At 40.2% G+C, this 17,064-nt stretch overlaps 2 protein-coding genes across 2 annotated transcripts; one reads left to right on the forward strand and one right to left on the reverse strand.

Moving 5' to 3' along the window:
* Positions 1 to 18: 18 nt before the first annotated feature.
* Positions 19 to 5,856, forward strand: foxm1 (forkhead box M1). The gene is made up of 9 exons (XM_027011127.2): positions 19 to 102; positions 984 to 1,413; positions 1,605 to 1,753; positions 1,846 to 2,034; positions 2,152 to 2,280; positions 2,397 to 2,456; positions 2,866 to 2,920; positions 3,324 to 3,490; positions 3,568 to 5,856. The coding sequence occupies exons 2-9, from the start codon at positions 1,017 to 1,019 to the stop codon at positions 4,357 to 4,359; spliced, it is 1,938 nt and encodes a 645-aa protein (XP_026866928.2). The 5' UTR covers positions 19 to 102; positions 984 to 1,016; the 3' UTR covers positions 4,360 to 5,856.
* Positions 5,849 to 15,855, reverse strand: si:ch73-352p4.8 (cystine/glutamate transporter). Its single transcript, XM_027011137.2, has 13 exons — positions 15,666 to 15,855; positions 11,891 to 12,138; positions 10,338 to 10,464; positions 9,853 to 9,968; positions 9,585 to 9,710; positions 8,794 to 8,893; positions 8,199 to 8,243; positions 7,947 to 8,070; positions 7,745 to 7,848; positions 7,497 to 7,593; positions 7,141 to 7,290; positions 6,845 to 7,022; positions 5,849 to 6,303 (listed from the first exon to the last, which is right to left on the reverse strand). Exons 2-13 carry the CDS (start codon positions 12,114 to 12,116, stop codon positions 6,239 to 6,241), a joined length of 1,458 nt encoding a protein of 485 aa, XP_026866938.1. The 5' UTR covers positions 12,117 to 12,138; positions 15,666 to 15,855; the 3' UTR covers positions 5,849 to 6,238.
* Between the last annotated feature and the right edge of the window lie 1,209 nt (positions 15,856 to 17,064).

Consider the following 17,064-nt stretch of genomic DNA (forward strand, 5'->3'; position numbering starts at 1 on the left):
TTACTTAAGAAACGAAGCTGTCTTTTAGCCATCGCTCTAATCCAAATTTTAGAACGGCAAGATAAGGATATATGATAAACCGAGAACTGAAATAATATGAAGGTTTGCGTGTTTTGACATTGTTTGGAATTATTAATAAGTGGTCTGGTTGTCATTGCAAACGTGTTGCTAGTGTTAACCTAGATAGCTAGTTAGCTAATCGTTTGTCCTGAATACTGGTTACTAGCTAGCGCCCTTTGTGTTTCAGCTACAACCACATAGCTAGCGAGGCAGCAAGAGTGACAAATTTATATAAGTGGAGTTACAAGGAAATGTCTTCCACTCTGTTTACTTAAACGTCTGTTTTCATTTTACATAAACTGGATCAATAGGTGTATACTTTTAATAAGCTAACGATAGCAGATAGTGTATTGGATGAATAAATGTTTGCTGGTGAATTTTTACTGAGCAAGCTAGAGGTTGCTTAGCTAGCAGTTTGATAGTTAACCCAAAACATTCATAACGAGCTAGTATGCGTGCAAATCAGCTAACTAGCTAATGGCATTGCACTGTAATCGGATCAAGGAGGTCGGTTTTAACGGTATTATATTCTAGAAGAAAGTACGTCACACGAGTAGATGATATTCAAAAAATAGTTTGAAATTTTCTTAACATATCTAGGTTATCTTTTCATCGACGGGGAACTTGGGTACCTGAATCGGTCAGCAACGTATGCTAAATAACCTAAGGTATTTACCTAGCTAGCTAGTTATTTTACCCTAAGGGGTAAACTGGTACCATGCATTTGGGTTTCATATCAGCCCAGCTAGCTACCAAGCGAAAATCGATTAAAAGATTCAGACGCCCTGGTTAGCTAGCTGGATTTATACCCATCTCTAGACTGGATAGCTGTGTTGGCATTTATTCTAGCTCGTTACATATTTGTTATACATATTTCTTTTTCAAAGATGGATATTAAATGTGTTTTTCTTTTATTCACACAGTCAGCCACAACAACGTGAACACCTTGATACAGAATGAGGGAGAGTCCAAGGAGACCTATAATCCTCAAGAGGAGGAAATTGCCATTTCAGAGTAATGAGGGTGATGGAACACGGACCAAAGCCGCCCCGGCACAGACAGGCCAGGCCTTTCCGGATGGCATTCGTATCATGGACCATCCCACTATGCCTGATACACAAGTGGTGGTCATACCAAAGACTGCAGATCTTCAGAGTGTAATTTCTGCATTGACTGCCAAAGGGAAAGAATGTGGCCTACAGGGGCCAAACAAGTTCATCTTGCTGAGTGGCAGCAATAGTCTGGAGGATGGAGTTGATACTCTCTGCAGTGCCTCCTTGGAGGCTGAACCTGAGAGATATGTAACTATGGACAGTATGATGGATTCCACGCAATTGACACCAACAAAATCAGGCATGTATTGATAACTGTTTAAATGCTCAGCTATGCATTACATTTTTGATTTATACATTTAGATTTGCTAATTTCTCTTGCTTCCATTCTGAGGTTTGCACTGACTGATCATGCATTATTTGAATAAATGCATTGACTTTATAAATATTACCATTGTCACACATGTAAAAACAGTTGTCTCATTTTGTCAGTGAAAAAAGAAGCAGATTGCAGTCCATTAAATGACAGCCTGACAAACATGCAGTGGTTGGGGAAAATGAGCACAGATGTCTTTGGCCCTGAGCCAGCAACAGGAAAGTCCAATAAGGAAAATCAGGGTGGCTCTGCACAGCTTCAGGATGTATGTATCATTTTATGGTGTAGATTGACTAGATCAACGCAAATTTGTTTTCTGTTCATTATCTTGAATATGCCCATTGCCTTCTCTTTTAGCTGACACATGCAGAAAATGAGGGTGCAACAAAAGGTCCACTATCGGAAAGACCACCTTATTCCTACATGGCCATGATCCAGTTTGCGATCAACAGCAAGAAAAATAGGAGGATGACTCTGAAGGAGATCTATAACTGGATAGAGGACCATTTCCCCTACTTTCGAAATGTGGCCAAACCAGGTTGGAAGGTAATACAGACTCAGTAACAACCAGAACACTGTTCATTCATCACAATGACTGACAATTTGATTGATTATTAAATTCAGATAAATAGTTTTACTCTACCTGCATTTTTATCTCATTAGAATTCCATTCGCCACAACCTCTCCCTGCATGATATGTTTGTCCGGGAGACGACAGCAGATGGCAAGATCTCTCACTGGACCATTCGACCAGAGGCAAATCGTTGTCTTACTTTAGAGCAAGTTTATAAAGTAAGCATGTAGATAGATGTCCTTTTAAACACCCAGATTACACACAATCACAAACATTTATAATTGTTGTAAATTTGACTTTTCTTGCCTTAATCCCCCCTCCCCCTTCCCCACAGCCTGTGGTTGACCCAGGGGCCCTCCCTTACCCTCAGGCCATGCAGGTCTGTTACCAACAAGTAAGAACTTTTTATAACATCAGTCTGTCCACATTTTGTCTCACTGCAGTCAGACAGGGAGGCCATATCACCTGTCCATCACCATCTCCGAGATTGTACTGTTTTTATTTCAGGAGTGCTCAAGAGGTTCAGGCTAAGAGCAGGAAGTGTGTTGATCCCTACACCAGTGTTTGGCAACCCAGTCTTTGTGACCCAAAAGATAATCCACGTTTTTGCTTGGTCGTATCTCCCAACACACTTTAACTAAGCCATGGTTAAGTACGCTGAATGATTAGTACAGGTGTACTAGGAGCAGGGTTGGAGCAAAGATGCGGATCATCTGGGAAGAAATGGGTTGCCTGTGGCTCTTGTTTTATAAAGGGGGGAAAATGTGTGGCATAAAGAGTCTGAAAAGGTTTTGTCTCTACAGCATCAGAAGCGAGGTCAACTCGATCTGAAGAAACCTGCACTAGCTGGAAGCTCAGGTGGGTACAGAGATCTATTATCATTCTCTATGCATGACAAGCTTGTGCCTGTGCCATCTGTTTAAGGTGGTAGCTGTATAGATGGCATTTTTGGAGAATACCTGGATGCTTTTAAGATTTTAAGATTCCATTCTGAAGTATAAGTACACCTGACTTTTAAGATAAGCTTAAGCCATTTTAGAGATTCACTGATCTTTAAATTAATGTCTGCTAGAAAACTTCCATGGGGTCTTCTGTGACTTAAGAAGTGTAGAAGATGATCTTTGTGTTTACAGTAAAGGCCATCGTACACAGTAATTAAATGGCACAATAATATACTTAGTAGCATGTGAAAACATAAGAATACAATATGGGCACTGTGTTTTAGACGAGGCTTTTCTGATAACACTTCTGTGGTCTGCAGAGAGAAAGATGAAGCCTCTACTGCCCCGTACAGACTCCTACCTGGTGCCCATCCAGCTTCCGCTGGCCCCTTCACTCTTCTTGCCTTCCTCCACTCCTCTGCAGAGCTCCAGCTCTTCCATTCCCTCCAACAGCGGGTGTGGAAAGCAGGTCCGCATAGCGCCCAAGGTAAAGGCTTCTCATATGGTGACTGTATGTAAGAGCCAGAAAGGATCTGTTTGCTATGTGGACTGTTTTGTTTTAAGGTTTTCCAGAGGGATTTTAGTTTGGCGCCGGTGCGCACACAGCCCTCAGAGGAGCCCGTGTGCGTTCCCCATAGCAGCGACGCCTCCAGGGCTCCGCCGCCTGCTGTCCGACAAAGGGAGACCAGCAGCTCTCGCCGAAAGCAGCGCCTTGTCCTGCCCTCCAGGGAAGAGCCCGTACTGCTTTTCTCTCACAGCACTTTCATTGACTCGGGCATGGCCTCTGAGACCTCCACTTTCCACGACACGCGGGAGGAGGAGGAGGAGGAGGAGCCCCACCCTGAACCGCAGCCCAACAGCCCCATGCAGGGTTACATCTTCAAAACTCCCATCAAGAGAAACCACCCGGCCTCCTCCACACCCAGCAAGCCGCCTGTGGCGCTGGAGCCCTGGAAGATCACCCCACTGGGTAAAGGCAGCCGCAGGGTGTTGGACGTCAGCCCCATCCATACACCCGGTGGGCCACTGCTCACCCCGCAATGCTCCGAAAACACCTCCTTCAGCCTGAGCAGCACACCCTTCAAGGAGCTCCCACTCTTCAGCTCCCCCCGAGAGCTGCTCACCTCCAGCTGGCCCTCTCCACTGCACACCTCGCCCACCTGCTCTCGAGAGCTCCAAGTGGGGGCCCCCGCTGCCAGTGGCGCTAACAGGTCTCTCACGGAGGGCCTGGTGCTGGACACCATGAATGACAGTCTCAGTAAAATCCTGGTGGACATCAGCTTCTCCTGTCTGGAGGAGGAGGACCTAGGCATGACCAATATCAGCTGGTCTCAGCTCATTCCCGAGCTGAAATAAACCCGCAATAGCCACCACAGCACATCTTTTACCTAAGCTGCTCTGCACTCTGTCTTCCACTGCCTTGTTATTTTCTACTTTTATGTGTTTTATAAATGTGAATATTTTTCCCCTCTGCTTTGTGATTACCCACAGTCCTTGTCTGTCCTCCTGTGTCTGGCTTCATATCCCACATTACACTCCATTTCAAAGTGGGAACAGGAGTGGTCAGTGAGTAAAACTGTTGAAGGAATGTACTTAGAATTATTTTGCACAGTGTGTGTGTGTGTGTGTGTGTGTGTGTGTGTGTGTGTGTGTGTGTGTGTGTGTGTGTGTGTGTGTTTAGCAGTTTTTAGAAAAACTTGTACATGGACACATGGATTTACCAGAACCCCTGGTCTGACACTACTAAACAAAGATTTTACAATATGATGCATCAGTAGGAGTGGACCTATAATTCAAGCTGACTTCAAGCATATCTCTGGTGAAAGTGCAGCAAAATTAAGTCATCTGTAAACAAATCTTTAGCTCAGAATTTAGCGTTCTTTCTCTTATTGGGATACTTGGCTTAAGAGTATTATCTTGCCCTTTAGTGAAACATGCTGATAAGGATTTTTAATGGTGCATAAATGTATACATCCCTAAGGGTCAGACTAAAATCTGTTTAATGATGGTTCTATCGAGACAAATCAGTAAAATGAAAAAGTATATAGTAGGAAGTAAGCCTGCACTGGTATTTGAGGGGGAAAAACATTTTAAATGACTGTTTTGTCTATGCACACAGTGATGGCTTAAAATCTACACTAATTTACACTGCATTACTAAGTAGAATTGTGATTTACAGGCTTTTTTGTATATTAAATTATACACACTTTTTCCCCCCTCTTGACCATACTTTTTTTAAATTGTCCCTGTTAGAAATCTAAAATGAGTGGTTATACAGTATGCAGGATCCTCTGACATTTTGGTTTTTATATGTTCAGAGTTTGTTGCCCATCCATTCAGTGTATTTTTATTTACATTCAGACAAGAACATTTCATGTCACCTGCATCATAGTGTTTGTATATTTCACTGAGGGACATTTAAGAGGAAAACGAGACATCTGCTCTTTTTTTTTTTTTTTAGGTTTTAAGAGGATTCTGAAATGCAAAAACATGTCCTAGTTGTTCTTGAGTATCTTAAGTAACGTTCCTTGGGAGTTTAGAAGGAATCATGATATTCTGAGGTACTAATCTTAACATCAGACAGTTAATTGATTTGTGTAGCTAGCCAACATTGCCTTTCAATACCAAACACAATGAGGTAATAACTACCAGCTTGAGTAACCTGGCCCTATATGTACAATGTTTAATAGTTTGATTACTTAGGGTGCAAGTTTTTTGGTTTGTTTTTGATGCTTTTCTGTCAAAGCTTGCGCGTCCTCCCCTGCCTACACACACACACACACACACACTCTTTTTACCTCTGAAAAGGGGTATTTTGAGATCTGAATAAAGAGTATTCTGTGAATAACATTTGCATATTGTTTTATTTAAGTTTCCATTAAAGATTTTAAAATGCCATTCATCTATTGTCCTTTATAAAGATAACTACTGTATATTGCATATTGAATAAATTCTTCCTCAGGATGTTTATCTTTGTTCTTTTTTTCAACAGATTAAAAAAATAAATTTTTTACTTTGGATAAAGATCAGTGGTACATGAAATCGTTACTTTCTACATTATTCCTGCTGAACTTTAGTCAATGTATCGAGGGCCAGCAACCTTTCCACTTTTTCAGTATTTCAGTTTGTTGTATTTGAGTATGTGAGTATGCTGATCTTGTAATCAGCATTGAATAGTGTGTTACTTGTATATAACAAGTCAATATTTCAGGTGTGATGGACAGAATCTTTAAGATCAGTAGGTCTGAACCTCCTGTTGGGCCACCTCCAACAGGATCTGAAGTTGTCTGCTGCAGTGATCTAAAGAAGAAAAGAAACGGATGTATGTTTTGCTTCTGACCTAGTAACATGGCAAGCCTGTCAACCAGTTCATGTAAGCAATGCGAACAGCAGTATCCTTACAGCTAGGCATTCATCGGTATTGGTTTTTCACAGCCCATAGCAACCTTGAATTCCAGCTAACTCCTGTTCTAATCGGGAGAACACTGTATGTGAAAGTGTTATGGTTTGACTCAACTCAAGCTTTGGCCATGGTCAGTAAAACTGCTGATGTGATGTGATGAGAAGGAAATGAGACTAGATGTGGCTTGCAGGTTCACACACTCAAGTGGTGTACTTGGATGCTTAACATTATATTGGTATCACCAATAACCATAGTAACGTCTGATGCTATAATTGTGCTCAACCGCCAGAATAAACAGACCTATGGTTTAAATACTAGGGAGCGCATTGCTGTTTGGAGTTAAGATTGGAGCAGCATAAGAAAGTTACTTGGATGAAATTTATATTCAGCAGGGATGTTTAGATTTAGTTTTTTAAAAAAGGTAAAGGTTTAACTTACCGAAGGCTTTTTTCCAGCGAGCTGGTATATATTGGTGTTTTATCACCATGTAGTACACTGGTACTCCAGAGATGGTGAGACCACAGCTACAACCTGTGGTCCAAGGGTCCGAATACAAAGACAGACCCACAATGAAGAAAGACACCACAGTGAAGATCACGGCTATAGCCAGAGGTACCTGCTCTCAGATGTTAAAAGAAATGAAAAGAAAGAAATGGTTAGAAACCGGTCAGTCTAGTTATAATTTATATTTTAAACAAGCTATTAAAAATAGATTGAGGATAAAAAATAAAGACCTTAAATGGTCTTGGATGGTCTGGAAATCGATAGCGATGGACAAGTAGCCCCAGTGTCACCAACGCAATGAAGAACCAGCGAGAAAAAGAGGCGAAGTTGATTAGTTGAAAGATCTCTCCTTTTGCTACCATGATGACGACCAGAGGGTACTGTAAAAAAAGAAGAAAACAGATCAAACAAAATGTAAAACAATAGCAAAATAAACCTATCCACCAGGTGTTAGATGCAAATTATCTCCCAGCTGTAAAAATCCATTCCACATCCACTTCTTTAGAAAAAGACTCCTTCACTTACTGGTCACTTTATACATTTGTCTTGCAGTTTGTATATGCACAATACTCGGGATGTACATTACCAGCAACAGTACAGCAGGTACAGGTGTCTTTCTTCGTATGTGGATCATGGAAAAGAGAGCTGGCAAGTGTCCCTCTCTGGCTCCCACAAATATCATTCTATGCTCACACACAGACACACACAGACACACACACGCGCGTGCAAACATTGCTGATTTTTGACTTCACAGTAAAACAACAGGACATCCCATTCTAAAAGCCGTAGATGTCGTGTTTAGTGTTTACCATTGGTATGAATATATTTCCATACCTAGGTGCGGCAAAGAACCCTCCATTGAGAGCCCCAAGGCAGGACATGGCAACTAGAATGGGCACAACAGACGCCACACCCTGCAGAGTTCGGCTGGCAAAGGTCTGAGAGAAATGTCAGAGAATGGGCCTTTGTGTGTTTAAAGAAAGCATAGAACCAAGTGAGATTTTTAACATTTAAAATCAGTTAATTAATTACTGACCACAGCCACAGCATCAGATATCAGCAGCTCATCACCAGTCATTATAGTGTAGTATGCCACATTAACCAGCACGTAACATATGGTAACTGTGACCATCGACAACATGATGGCCAGTGGAATGTTTCTGCCGGGCAGAAGAATCTAAGCTTAGACTTTTACAACAATACAGAGTATTATGATTAAATATACCTTTAGTTATACTATAAGAGATTATTGTGACAGTGATTAGATTTCCTATCCAGTTGTACATACCTGTTTGGATTGATAACCTCCTCTGTCACAAAATTTAAGTAGAACCTAAAAGCAAAGTGGAGATGGTACAGTGCAGGTCATACGTTACTGAATAGTGATTCCATTTTAGCTGTTTTGACTCTATGCTCTGTACAGTGGATTTGAAATTAAACAGTGACTATGAAGTTAAAGTATAATTTAATTTGAGGATATTTACATATATACTGGGTGTTTTAACACTTTTTTACATGCAGGCCCCTCATTTAAAAGGGACCATACATAATGGGGCATCCAGCTGCTTTAAGGTCATAAACATTGTATCACTTTGAATATAATGTCTACAGCAAAGAAGGCAAAAATTATGTCACTGTCCAGTTACTGTACTATATACAGCTTTGGGTCGCAATGGTTTCCTGCAATGCCCCCTCTAGAGGTTGACCCCAGCATCAGCATGCTCCTGAGTCACACTTTTGGAGCGGTGTTTTGGAGTGTGTTCAGGTTTCTGCAGGCTTTGTACAAATGGATCCACAAATGGATCCTAAAACACCACAGAGTCTCTCAAGTTATACTATTTTCCTTTACTTCCTGGAAAAAAAGACAAAGTTTAATAACTCACCATCCACCATAGGCATAGAGCCCAGAGTAGAAGGCCAGAGGAAGCTTTGTCAGGGTGAGAGACTCGGAGTGAAAAGCATTCTGAAAGTTTTCAGTTTGTCCTGACATGAGAGATAAAAATGCAACCAAAAATTCATTATTTATAATCATCTATTTATGGTTCTTAAAGTAAATTATGCTTATAGAGACCAAGATTCCTCTCAGTAGTTCAGAAAGCTGTACAATGATGTTATAGACTAATTTTTCCTTGGAGCGACAAAAAAACAAACAAAAAAAAAACAGTGGGTGAAGGTCCTAGTTGTAAATCATGTGTGGGGAGTTGGGGCGCTGAAGCATATTTTATCCGCATGTAATTTTATCCGCATGTTAATGTGTTTCAGGGAGGTTATACAGGGAGCAAATGTTACATGCTGTCATCCGTGCTCTTATTTCACTGGTAGTATTTGGATCATACTAATGAATTGATAAATTGATCAAACTAATAAATTGATCAAAATGTCTGTTGGATTTTCTGGATCTTTTTTGGTAGTGTACATTTTTACATTTTTGTAGACATTCTAGTATTTGCTTCATACAGCTACAGCAAATGTTTTTCTGTTTGTGTTCTTGGATTGAGCACAACTACACACCTTTTATCTAGCAATATAAAATATATGTTCGTGATGATTTAAAGAGCTCCTTCCACTCAACAAACCTTTCCTTTCTGAAGCATTCTATAACAGCACGTCTAGAGAGCTCTGGGAAGCCATTGTCTCCACATTGTTATGCAGTACAGTATTTCACATTTCCTACCCTTGATCAAGGCCACGATGCCTGGGACGATGATAAGAATCAGAGCAAAGAGCTTGATGAAAGTGAGCGTGACCTGGGTACGGGAGGCCAACGACACGTTCCAGCAGTTCATCAGCACAACAAATGCTGAAACAAAAATAGCAGAAATTTCTATAAAAGGGGATTAAGGCCTGAACAGTATGCATACTATAGTATGGTTATGTTTCATGCTTCACCATAACACAAAGCATGGTGTTAAAAAATACATTTGTAAATGGATGACACTCACATACTCCCAGGATGCTGACCAGTTTGACCAGTGCAGGAGGAGCCAAGCATGGCATGAAAAAGGGCTCTACTACATAGCGTCCAAAGGCCAGTGACACATAAGAGGCCACTGCAGCTCTAGAACACATAAAAATAACAGAATTACCCTCAGCTGTGACTTTTCCACATGCTGTCACACAAAGGTTTCTAGTAGAGAGTTATCATTAAAGATACATATACATAGATTTACTAAATCTGCTATACTGTAATCAGTAGCCACGTTGGAAATAAATGTGTTTTTCTTAACACACTACCCACCAAGTGGTCTCCTTTTTGCTTTATTCCACCTCCCTGGTAGGACAGATAACTGAACCAAGCCATTAATAGCACTGAACACAGTATAGAAATACTGGAAGTAGATTAAAGCAAGCATATAGACTGTCTAATAAGTCCTGAGCACTGCATTGAGAAACAATGATTTAGACACACAGAAAGACACCATCTGACCTGATAAAAATGATCTCAGCCCAGAGCCTCAGGAAGGCTGGAAGTGGCCCGAGGGTCTCAAGCAAATATGTGTAATGGGCACCAGACTTTTTAAAACTAGTACCCAACTCAGCATAGCACAGGGCACCTGAGTGGAGCAACAGACACACAGCACATACAGATAACACAGGGGTAACACAGGGGTGTCCTCTCCATTCCTGGAGGGTAGCAGTACAGCACAGTGTTGATGGTTTTCTTGCTGGAACACACCTACTAAGTTTGGTAATTAATCAATGAGTTACACCATGTGTAGCAGACCAGGAAAATGACCAAACTGTGCTGAACTCTGAACCTTAAAGACAAGAGCTGAACACCTCTGATTCTTAATAATTCCTCATCATTTTCTGTGTCCTTTAACCAGTTTCATTAAAGTACATTTGCATTTCTCCTAGATATTGAAAGGTTTGCTTCCTTTATGTTTGCCTTGCCAATTATAAATATATAGATCGATATATTTTTCCTAAACTGTGAAAATTTACATGGAAAACTGATTCAACCAGTCTTTAACACTCTTGCATTGTTAATTGAGTAATTTGATTAGCAGAGACTGAAATAACAAAGTGGGAAATTATTATTTTTAAAAACATTTGTGTTTCTGTAGAATGTTTTTTGCTGAGAGACTGGCACAAGAAGTGACAGTCACAGGCAAAATTAAAATAATCAAAGGGCTTTTTTTATGCAGGCGATCAAAACAGAATTGAACGCAAGGAAGCAACAACAACAACAACAACAACAAAAACCCAAACAAACCAACCAATCAAGCAACTAAACAACAACAACAAAAGAGATAGGGGTTCAAACACCATACACATAGTCCAACCAACAAAAGTATCCAGAAGACACCTCTAACAAATGGAAAAACAGGTAAATAGGCAAAAGTAATACACAACAGTAACAAACAGGATCATAGCAAAAGTAGAAAAGCTTGGTAACAAAATGGGAACACTTATGAGACTTTGCAAAGAGGTGTGAGAGATTAGTAAACAAGTGAGCTGGAGCATGGGAAAGTGGTTGAGAGTGCGGCTGTCACAGTAGTGCTATGGGAAATGGAGTCCTCATCTTGTGGCAAGGCTGTTACATTTGTTTACTTTTGCAATAATTAGAGAACACAAAAAGTATTGGGAGGTGCCACGAAACGCTGGCGAGTCACGTGCTTTGGCCAGCCACGTGCAGTGGGAGGATCTCTGTTTATTTGGGACCACGCTTGCACACCTGCAATGGGTTAGTGTTTCGTCTGAGTGTATATAAACCCGTGTTGGTCTTTGATATGTTTGCCTTTGTTTACACTGGATGGATGGTTCACCGTTTATGTCATGTGGGTGCCATCGTTGTTTTCGTTCTGTGTTAATAAATGTCTGTCTACATCAAAGGAGTCTGTGCGTCCAGCCCCTCGCCCTACGGCACTCGGGCCGTTACATGCAAAAACTGCTTCGGAAAAATATTTCCCTGTATGTCAGTAAGACTCTGTAGAAATGAGCCAGCTACTGAAAAACAGCTTTAAAAAGCTTACTTACCAGAGGTGGAGAGGACTCCACAGAGTGCCCACACCAGTAGGGACAGCCCCACGCTGCCAGAATTCATGAGCACGCCTTTAGGAGCGATGAAGATGCCACTGCCTATCACTGTGCCAATGATGAAAGAGACAGCGCGCAGCAGACTGATCTTCTGCTTCAGGTGGACGACCTTATCCTTCTTGCCTTTCACTTGCTCAGTCACCATCTCTCCTTTAGAATCCCACATGCTTCAAGTGTTGCAGCCAGATCTTTAAAGAGGAGTGAAACACTCATTGTTCAGTGAAGTAGCTTTTGTAACAGTGGCCCTAACATGGCAATTGTATTGCTATACATTTCTCTCAGTGTGCAATCCTGGTGCTAGCTGTAGCGATGCAAGGGACTGTTTCTAGCTAACCGCAGATCTACAATTGCTCGTGTTCGAGACATTGCTGGATTTCCCTTACGACTGCACACATTTAGCGTTAAGCCAAGTGAGGGTATTGCATAACAGATGTTACATAAGCAAGCTCAATGCTGAACATAAGCCAGAATTTCCATATAGTGTCACGTTTCCTTCATACTAAGATTTAATGCAGTTCTTTAATGATAAGGTAACATAACAAACAAGCTGAAGTCTTGCGTTACAGCTTTCAATACTTTGCCTTCACGTGTGCAAACATTTTGAGCCACTAGAATATCAGTTAAATCCGTCAGCTCCAGTTCTACCAGTGCTAAGATCCTATGCCATTAGAGCTTCACATAGAGCCCTGCCTAGTATGGGTGCACATATTTGGATTCAAAATACATCATAAACGGGTGTTTTCCATGAAGCAAAACGAATCGCATAACAAGGCCCAACACCAGTGTGACGTACAATGAAGGTGAGACGTCGAGGCAAGATACAGGTGAAATTATTTATTCCGTGAAACGAACAAACGACCAAAATGGAAGTAAACCGTAGAGTAAACTATTATAGTCTCTCATTAAACGACACAAGGGCAATAGCAAGGACTAATAACTGACACGAGAGGTTGGAACAGCGGAATTTATACGGAGGGAAATTACAATGAAACAAAGCACATAGAACGGACAGAAAGGAAAACAAGCAAAAACCACATGGCCGGTTCTGTTCCTACCACCTTTTAAAAGTGTAGTCAGTAAATAGTAGTGTTTCATCTACAAGCTATTGTTTGCTTCATTTATTTGAGTAATATGTTTGTTTTAGTTAATAAATCGAAACGAATGATCCTAACGACAGAATCAGAAAACGTTCGTTTTATATGTTGTTACACGATGCCGATTTAAAGTACAAATACATTCAATGATGGTACTTGTATTGTTTGACAAACGTGGGCATAAAATCTTTCATGGACCCTTTCAGTGTCCGCGCTTATTTCTTTTCGGTGAACGCGCGTTCCCAAGGACTTGATTTCGCGAATTGGAGGGGTCACCTAAATACAACGAACAAAAGGAAAATTTTACAACGAAGAAAATGAGAATTTAGAAGAGCAGGAGTACAAAATGTTTTGCCAGCACACAGGATAAATCTGAGTGTGACCGAAGGCACATCCAAAGAAAACATCAAGTTTCCGCAACAGCAGGATGTATCTGAGAGTATGCATGTAGTTTCGTTGAAGAGGAGGCCAGATTCGAACAACAGGATTTTATTTAGCCCGTATGTGTTTTGCATGAGACAAAGGGAATTCATGAGAGCTTCATGAGCTGTGCTCTTGTGTTTAAAAACTGCTCTGAATATTGGGAAGTAAAATAATATTGTACACTGACTTTTTACTGTTTATGATTGAATGTGTTTTTTTGTTTTTGTTTCTTTGTTCTTATTTTTAGATTTACTTGGGCTCAACTCTATCTACAAGCCGGCAATATGATTTCGCAGTTGCTCTGTTTCTGCTGTGAAAACCCACAGAAACCCAGCACGCACATCTAACTAAGGAATAAATTCTTTCACAAAGTAAACAGTAAAATAGTGGTTGGTTTCAGAAACCAATTGTGAACCACTTTACCAACTAATGGTCTGTTCACATCAGCTACTTTCACAGCTAATTTTAGGAGTCTATAAATTCACATAATCTTTCTTACAAAATGTTAATGTTAATATTGCTGTCTCAGCGGTTAAGGTACTTGACTAGTAATCAGAAGGTTGCCCCTGAGCAAGGCCCTTAACACTTGGATAAAAGTGTCAGCTAAATGCTGTAAATGTCTATGCGATGATTGCAATAGTTCCACATATGCTTATGTTGATGTTCATAACCATATTTCCACAGCATTCTAAGATGCTGGAAGATGCCTTTTCTAAATCTCTGTGCTGCTCATCTTTAAGCAAACAGCCCTGGAAACATCAACTAACTGAAGCCACTAAGTTCAAAATCTTCTCCAGAGGGTTTCCAAGTGTGTGCTAAGAATGACCTTAGCCATCTGGACACTTGGTAATGTGTGGTTGAAAAAAATGAGTACTGGCCACACGCCCTACACTGATTAAAAGGAAACTTATTTAACATACTACAGCATACTTGTCTGCAGATCACATGTACTGAATTTAATAAACTAATTAATTTATTCAAATCAAATATTTGATCAATTGTTAAATTGAACAGATTAACTTAATACAATCTTACAATGTAATTATATTGCACCAAGTAGGCTAGTTTAATCTATGTAGTAGGAACTATTAAATCAAATAATTCATGTAGAACCATTGTTCACAATTCAACAGAGTAATTACACTGGATGTTTTCATTTAGTGCTCTACTATACACATGTATTCATTGGTTTACTTTAAGCAGTGTAGGGCAGATAAACATAGCAGCTTGAGATGTGTCGAAAGGGATTTGCTCTACTTTTGTGTGCCTACAAGCTGAATTTTCGTGTTTGTTCAGTTGGGTAGTTGTCAGTGGGGAATACTCTGAAAGCTGCACTGATGCTATCAATTAGTCACTTAGCTTAGGTACAGCAACACTCGTTATTTGCCAAGTAAAATCTATAGGAGAGTTATGGGTTCACCTCTTGTCATTTCTCTAAGTCAAGGCTGCAACCAAAGTAGTGTTGGTGCAAAAGTTCATGCAAAATTGAGACAGCTTTATTGAGGATTTACCAACATCTCATGTTTACTGATGTGGCCACTTTGACACATATATATCACCCACATAAATCATGCAGGAAATCAATATGATCTGATTTTATCCACTGTAACCAAAATTTCTTCACCCCTTGATTTGACTTACATGTATCTTTGACTATGAGACTCATCTTGTATAAAACAATAACAATTTCACAGCTGCAAGACATGCACATACACACACACTCATAAGCCCTCCCTGAAGCAGGGCTGGTTGCTTGCAATACACTAAAATTTGTGAATAACACCAGGATTCTGCCTAGACTTGGCACAAAAATAATAACTGTAGGAATCTATGGAACAGTCTATAATCTATAACAATCTATAATCTATAAAGGAAAGAGAAACAAAGAAAAGTCCTCAATATCGTTTATGGAATTATTTTGCTTTCAATGTTTGAATATTTGCTCCAGTGTAGAATGATTTTATTCTAGTTTTTATATGTTTAGTTGGGAAACTTGCACAATTGATCCTTCTCTTCCCGTCTCCTGCTCTGCTTGTAAAACTTCAAAGATTTAAAGAAATGTAAACATATTTTGTTCTAAATAAATGTTTTAACAGCTCTTCTGTGTCTTTTGACTCTTTGCTCATAGCCAGTGGGAATTCTGTCCTACATATTTCCAATCTTGAAAGAACCAGCAGTTTCATAATATGAGTACTCACCATTCCATTAGTACTGGAGGCCGTGTAGTCTTTTATGTGTTCCTGAGACCTATGTTCCGAATACTGGGTGTTTTTCCCCTAGAGCTGTCTCTGTTTTCTGAGCACAGTAACCGTGGTAACTAGAATATGCAACTCAGAGTTCAGGCATTGAACAAAGCCAGCAGTCTTCCCCAGCTTCACCAACAGCAATTAAATCAGTTTAAAGGGGTGAAGACCACGCCATGCTGTGTTGTTTGTGTGTGTGTGTGTGTGTGTGTGTGTGTGTGTGTGTGTGTGGACCCTGTTTAAGTGTGTTGACAGCAGGCTGCAGGAATTCAGCATGAGTTGAGGCCCTCTCCCCCAAAATTGTTCCCTTCACCTTACTAGAATAGCTGCAAGCTATTGTTCTTTCTCAGCAACAGGAAAACCAAAGTCAAATTTATATATGTAGCATTATATAAGCCCCTAGTGAGCAAGTCAAAGCTGACAGTGGCAAAAAAAAAAAAAAAAAAAAAAATCCCTATGAGCATGAAAAAGGAACTTTGAGAGGAACCAAGACACAAAAGCTGAGCTCCTCCTTTGGTTGACACTGCACACCAGAACAGGAGCAAAATAAGCAGTAAAAAGAAAATAAACAATAAAAATACAGGGTCCTAAAAATCCTAGTATGGGCTTGATGAGTGTCAGTGTGGCAAAGAAACCATAAACAGCTGGCCGGTCAGCCTAGAGCCTTCTTGATGTTCCGGAAAGATAGGGAACCAGGACAGTGGTGAATGGTTGGGAGGCTGTGGAGGTCGGAGGAGCCATAGCAGAGAGGGGGGCCTACACACTCACACTAAAACAAACAGTCCAAGTGCAGGAACGTGACTGCTGACTAAGCTAGAATTATTTATCTGCCTTGGAAGGATAGCCTTTTAGAATACAGAAGGGCACTTAATATGACGTATGCTCCATATCTCTCATTTTTGGTTGAACACAGCAATAATAATCCCAATTTAATATTCTTCACAATATCTAAACAACAAACAAGTCAGCTTCTGAATCTCAAATACTAGCAGCTTGCAACAGTAATGAAAGCTATCATGGACTTTTTAAACAATACAATTATTGCTATCATTACGGTATGATGATTAGACATAAAATTTATATGGTCCATTTAACCCTGACAATCTGCTACCTTACACAATTGATGTGAATGATGAGCCCAGTGTAGCTATAGCAGAGAGGTTGGAATTTTCACTCCACTTTAGTAAATGGAGGTAGTTAAAATTATTTCCTCCTCTAAATCTTCTAATTGTCTTCTTCATCCTATTCCTACAAGATCACTTAAATAAATGATACCTGTAATACTAAAACATTTTTACAATAGTAAGGTGCATTATCAGTCTTAGCTATAAACCAGGAGCCAATTATGTTAGTA

This window comes from Electrophorus electricus, chromosome 2 (genome assembly GCF_013358815.1).
Source record: "Electrophorus electricus isolate fEleEle1 chromosome 2, fEleEle1.pri, whole genome shotgun sequence".
NCBI lineage: Eukaryota > Metazoa > Chordata > Actinopteri > Gymnotiformes > Gymnotidae > Electrophorus > Electrophorus electricus.

Bases quoted from the DNA above. Each gene is read 5' to 3' on its own strand.
- si:ch73-352p4.8 (XM_027011137.2), bottom strand. From the start codon at position 12,116: ATGTGGGATTCTAAAGGAGAGATGGTGACTGAGCAAGTGAAAGGCAAG. The intron at 10,465-11,890 runs GTAAGTAAGCTT...TGCTCCACTCAG, and splicing joins TGGAGTCCTCTCCACCTCTG to GTGCCCTGTGCTATGCTGAG. The intron at 6,304-6,844 runs GTAAGTTAAACC...TTTCTTCTTTAG, and splicing joins TCGCTGGAAAAAAGCCTTCG to ATCACTGCAGCAGACAACTT.
- foxm1 (XM_027011127.2), top strand. From the start codon at position 1,017: ATGAGGGAGAGTCCAAGGAGACCTATAATCCTCAAGAGGAGGAAATTG. The intron at 2,457-2,865 runs GTAAGAACTTTT...TTGTCTCTACAG, and splicing joins TGCAGGTCTGTTACCAACAA to CATCAGAAGCGAGGTCAACT. The intron at 3,491-3,567 runs GTAAAGGCTTCT...TTTTGTTTTAAG, and splicing joins AGGTCCGCATAGCGCCCAAG to GTTTTCCAGAGGGATTTTAG.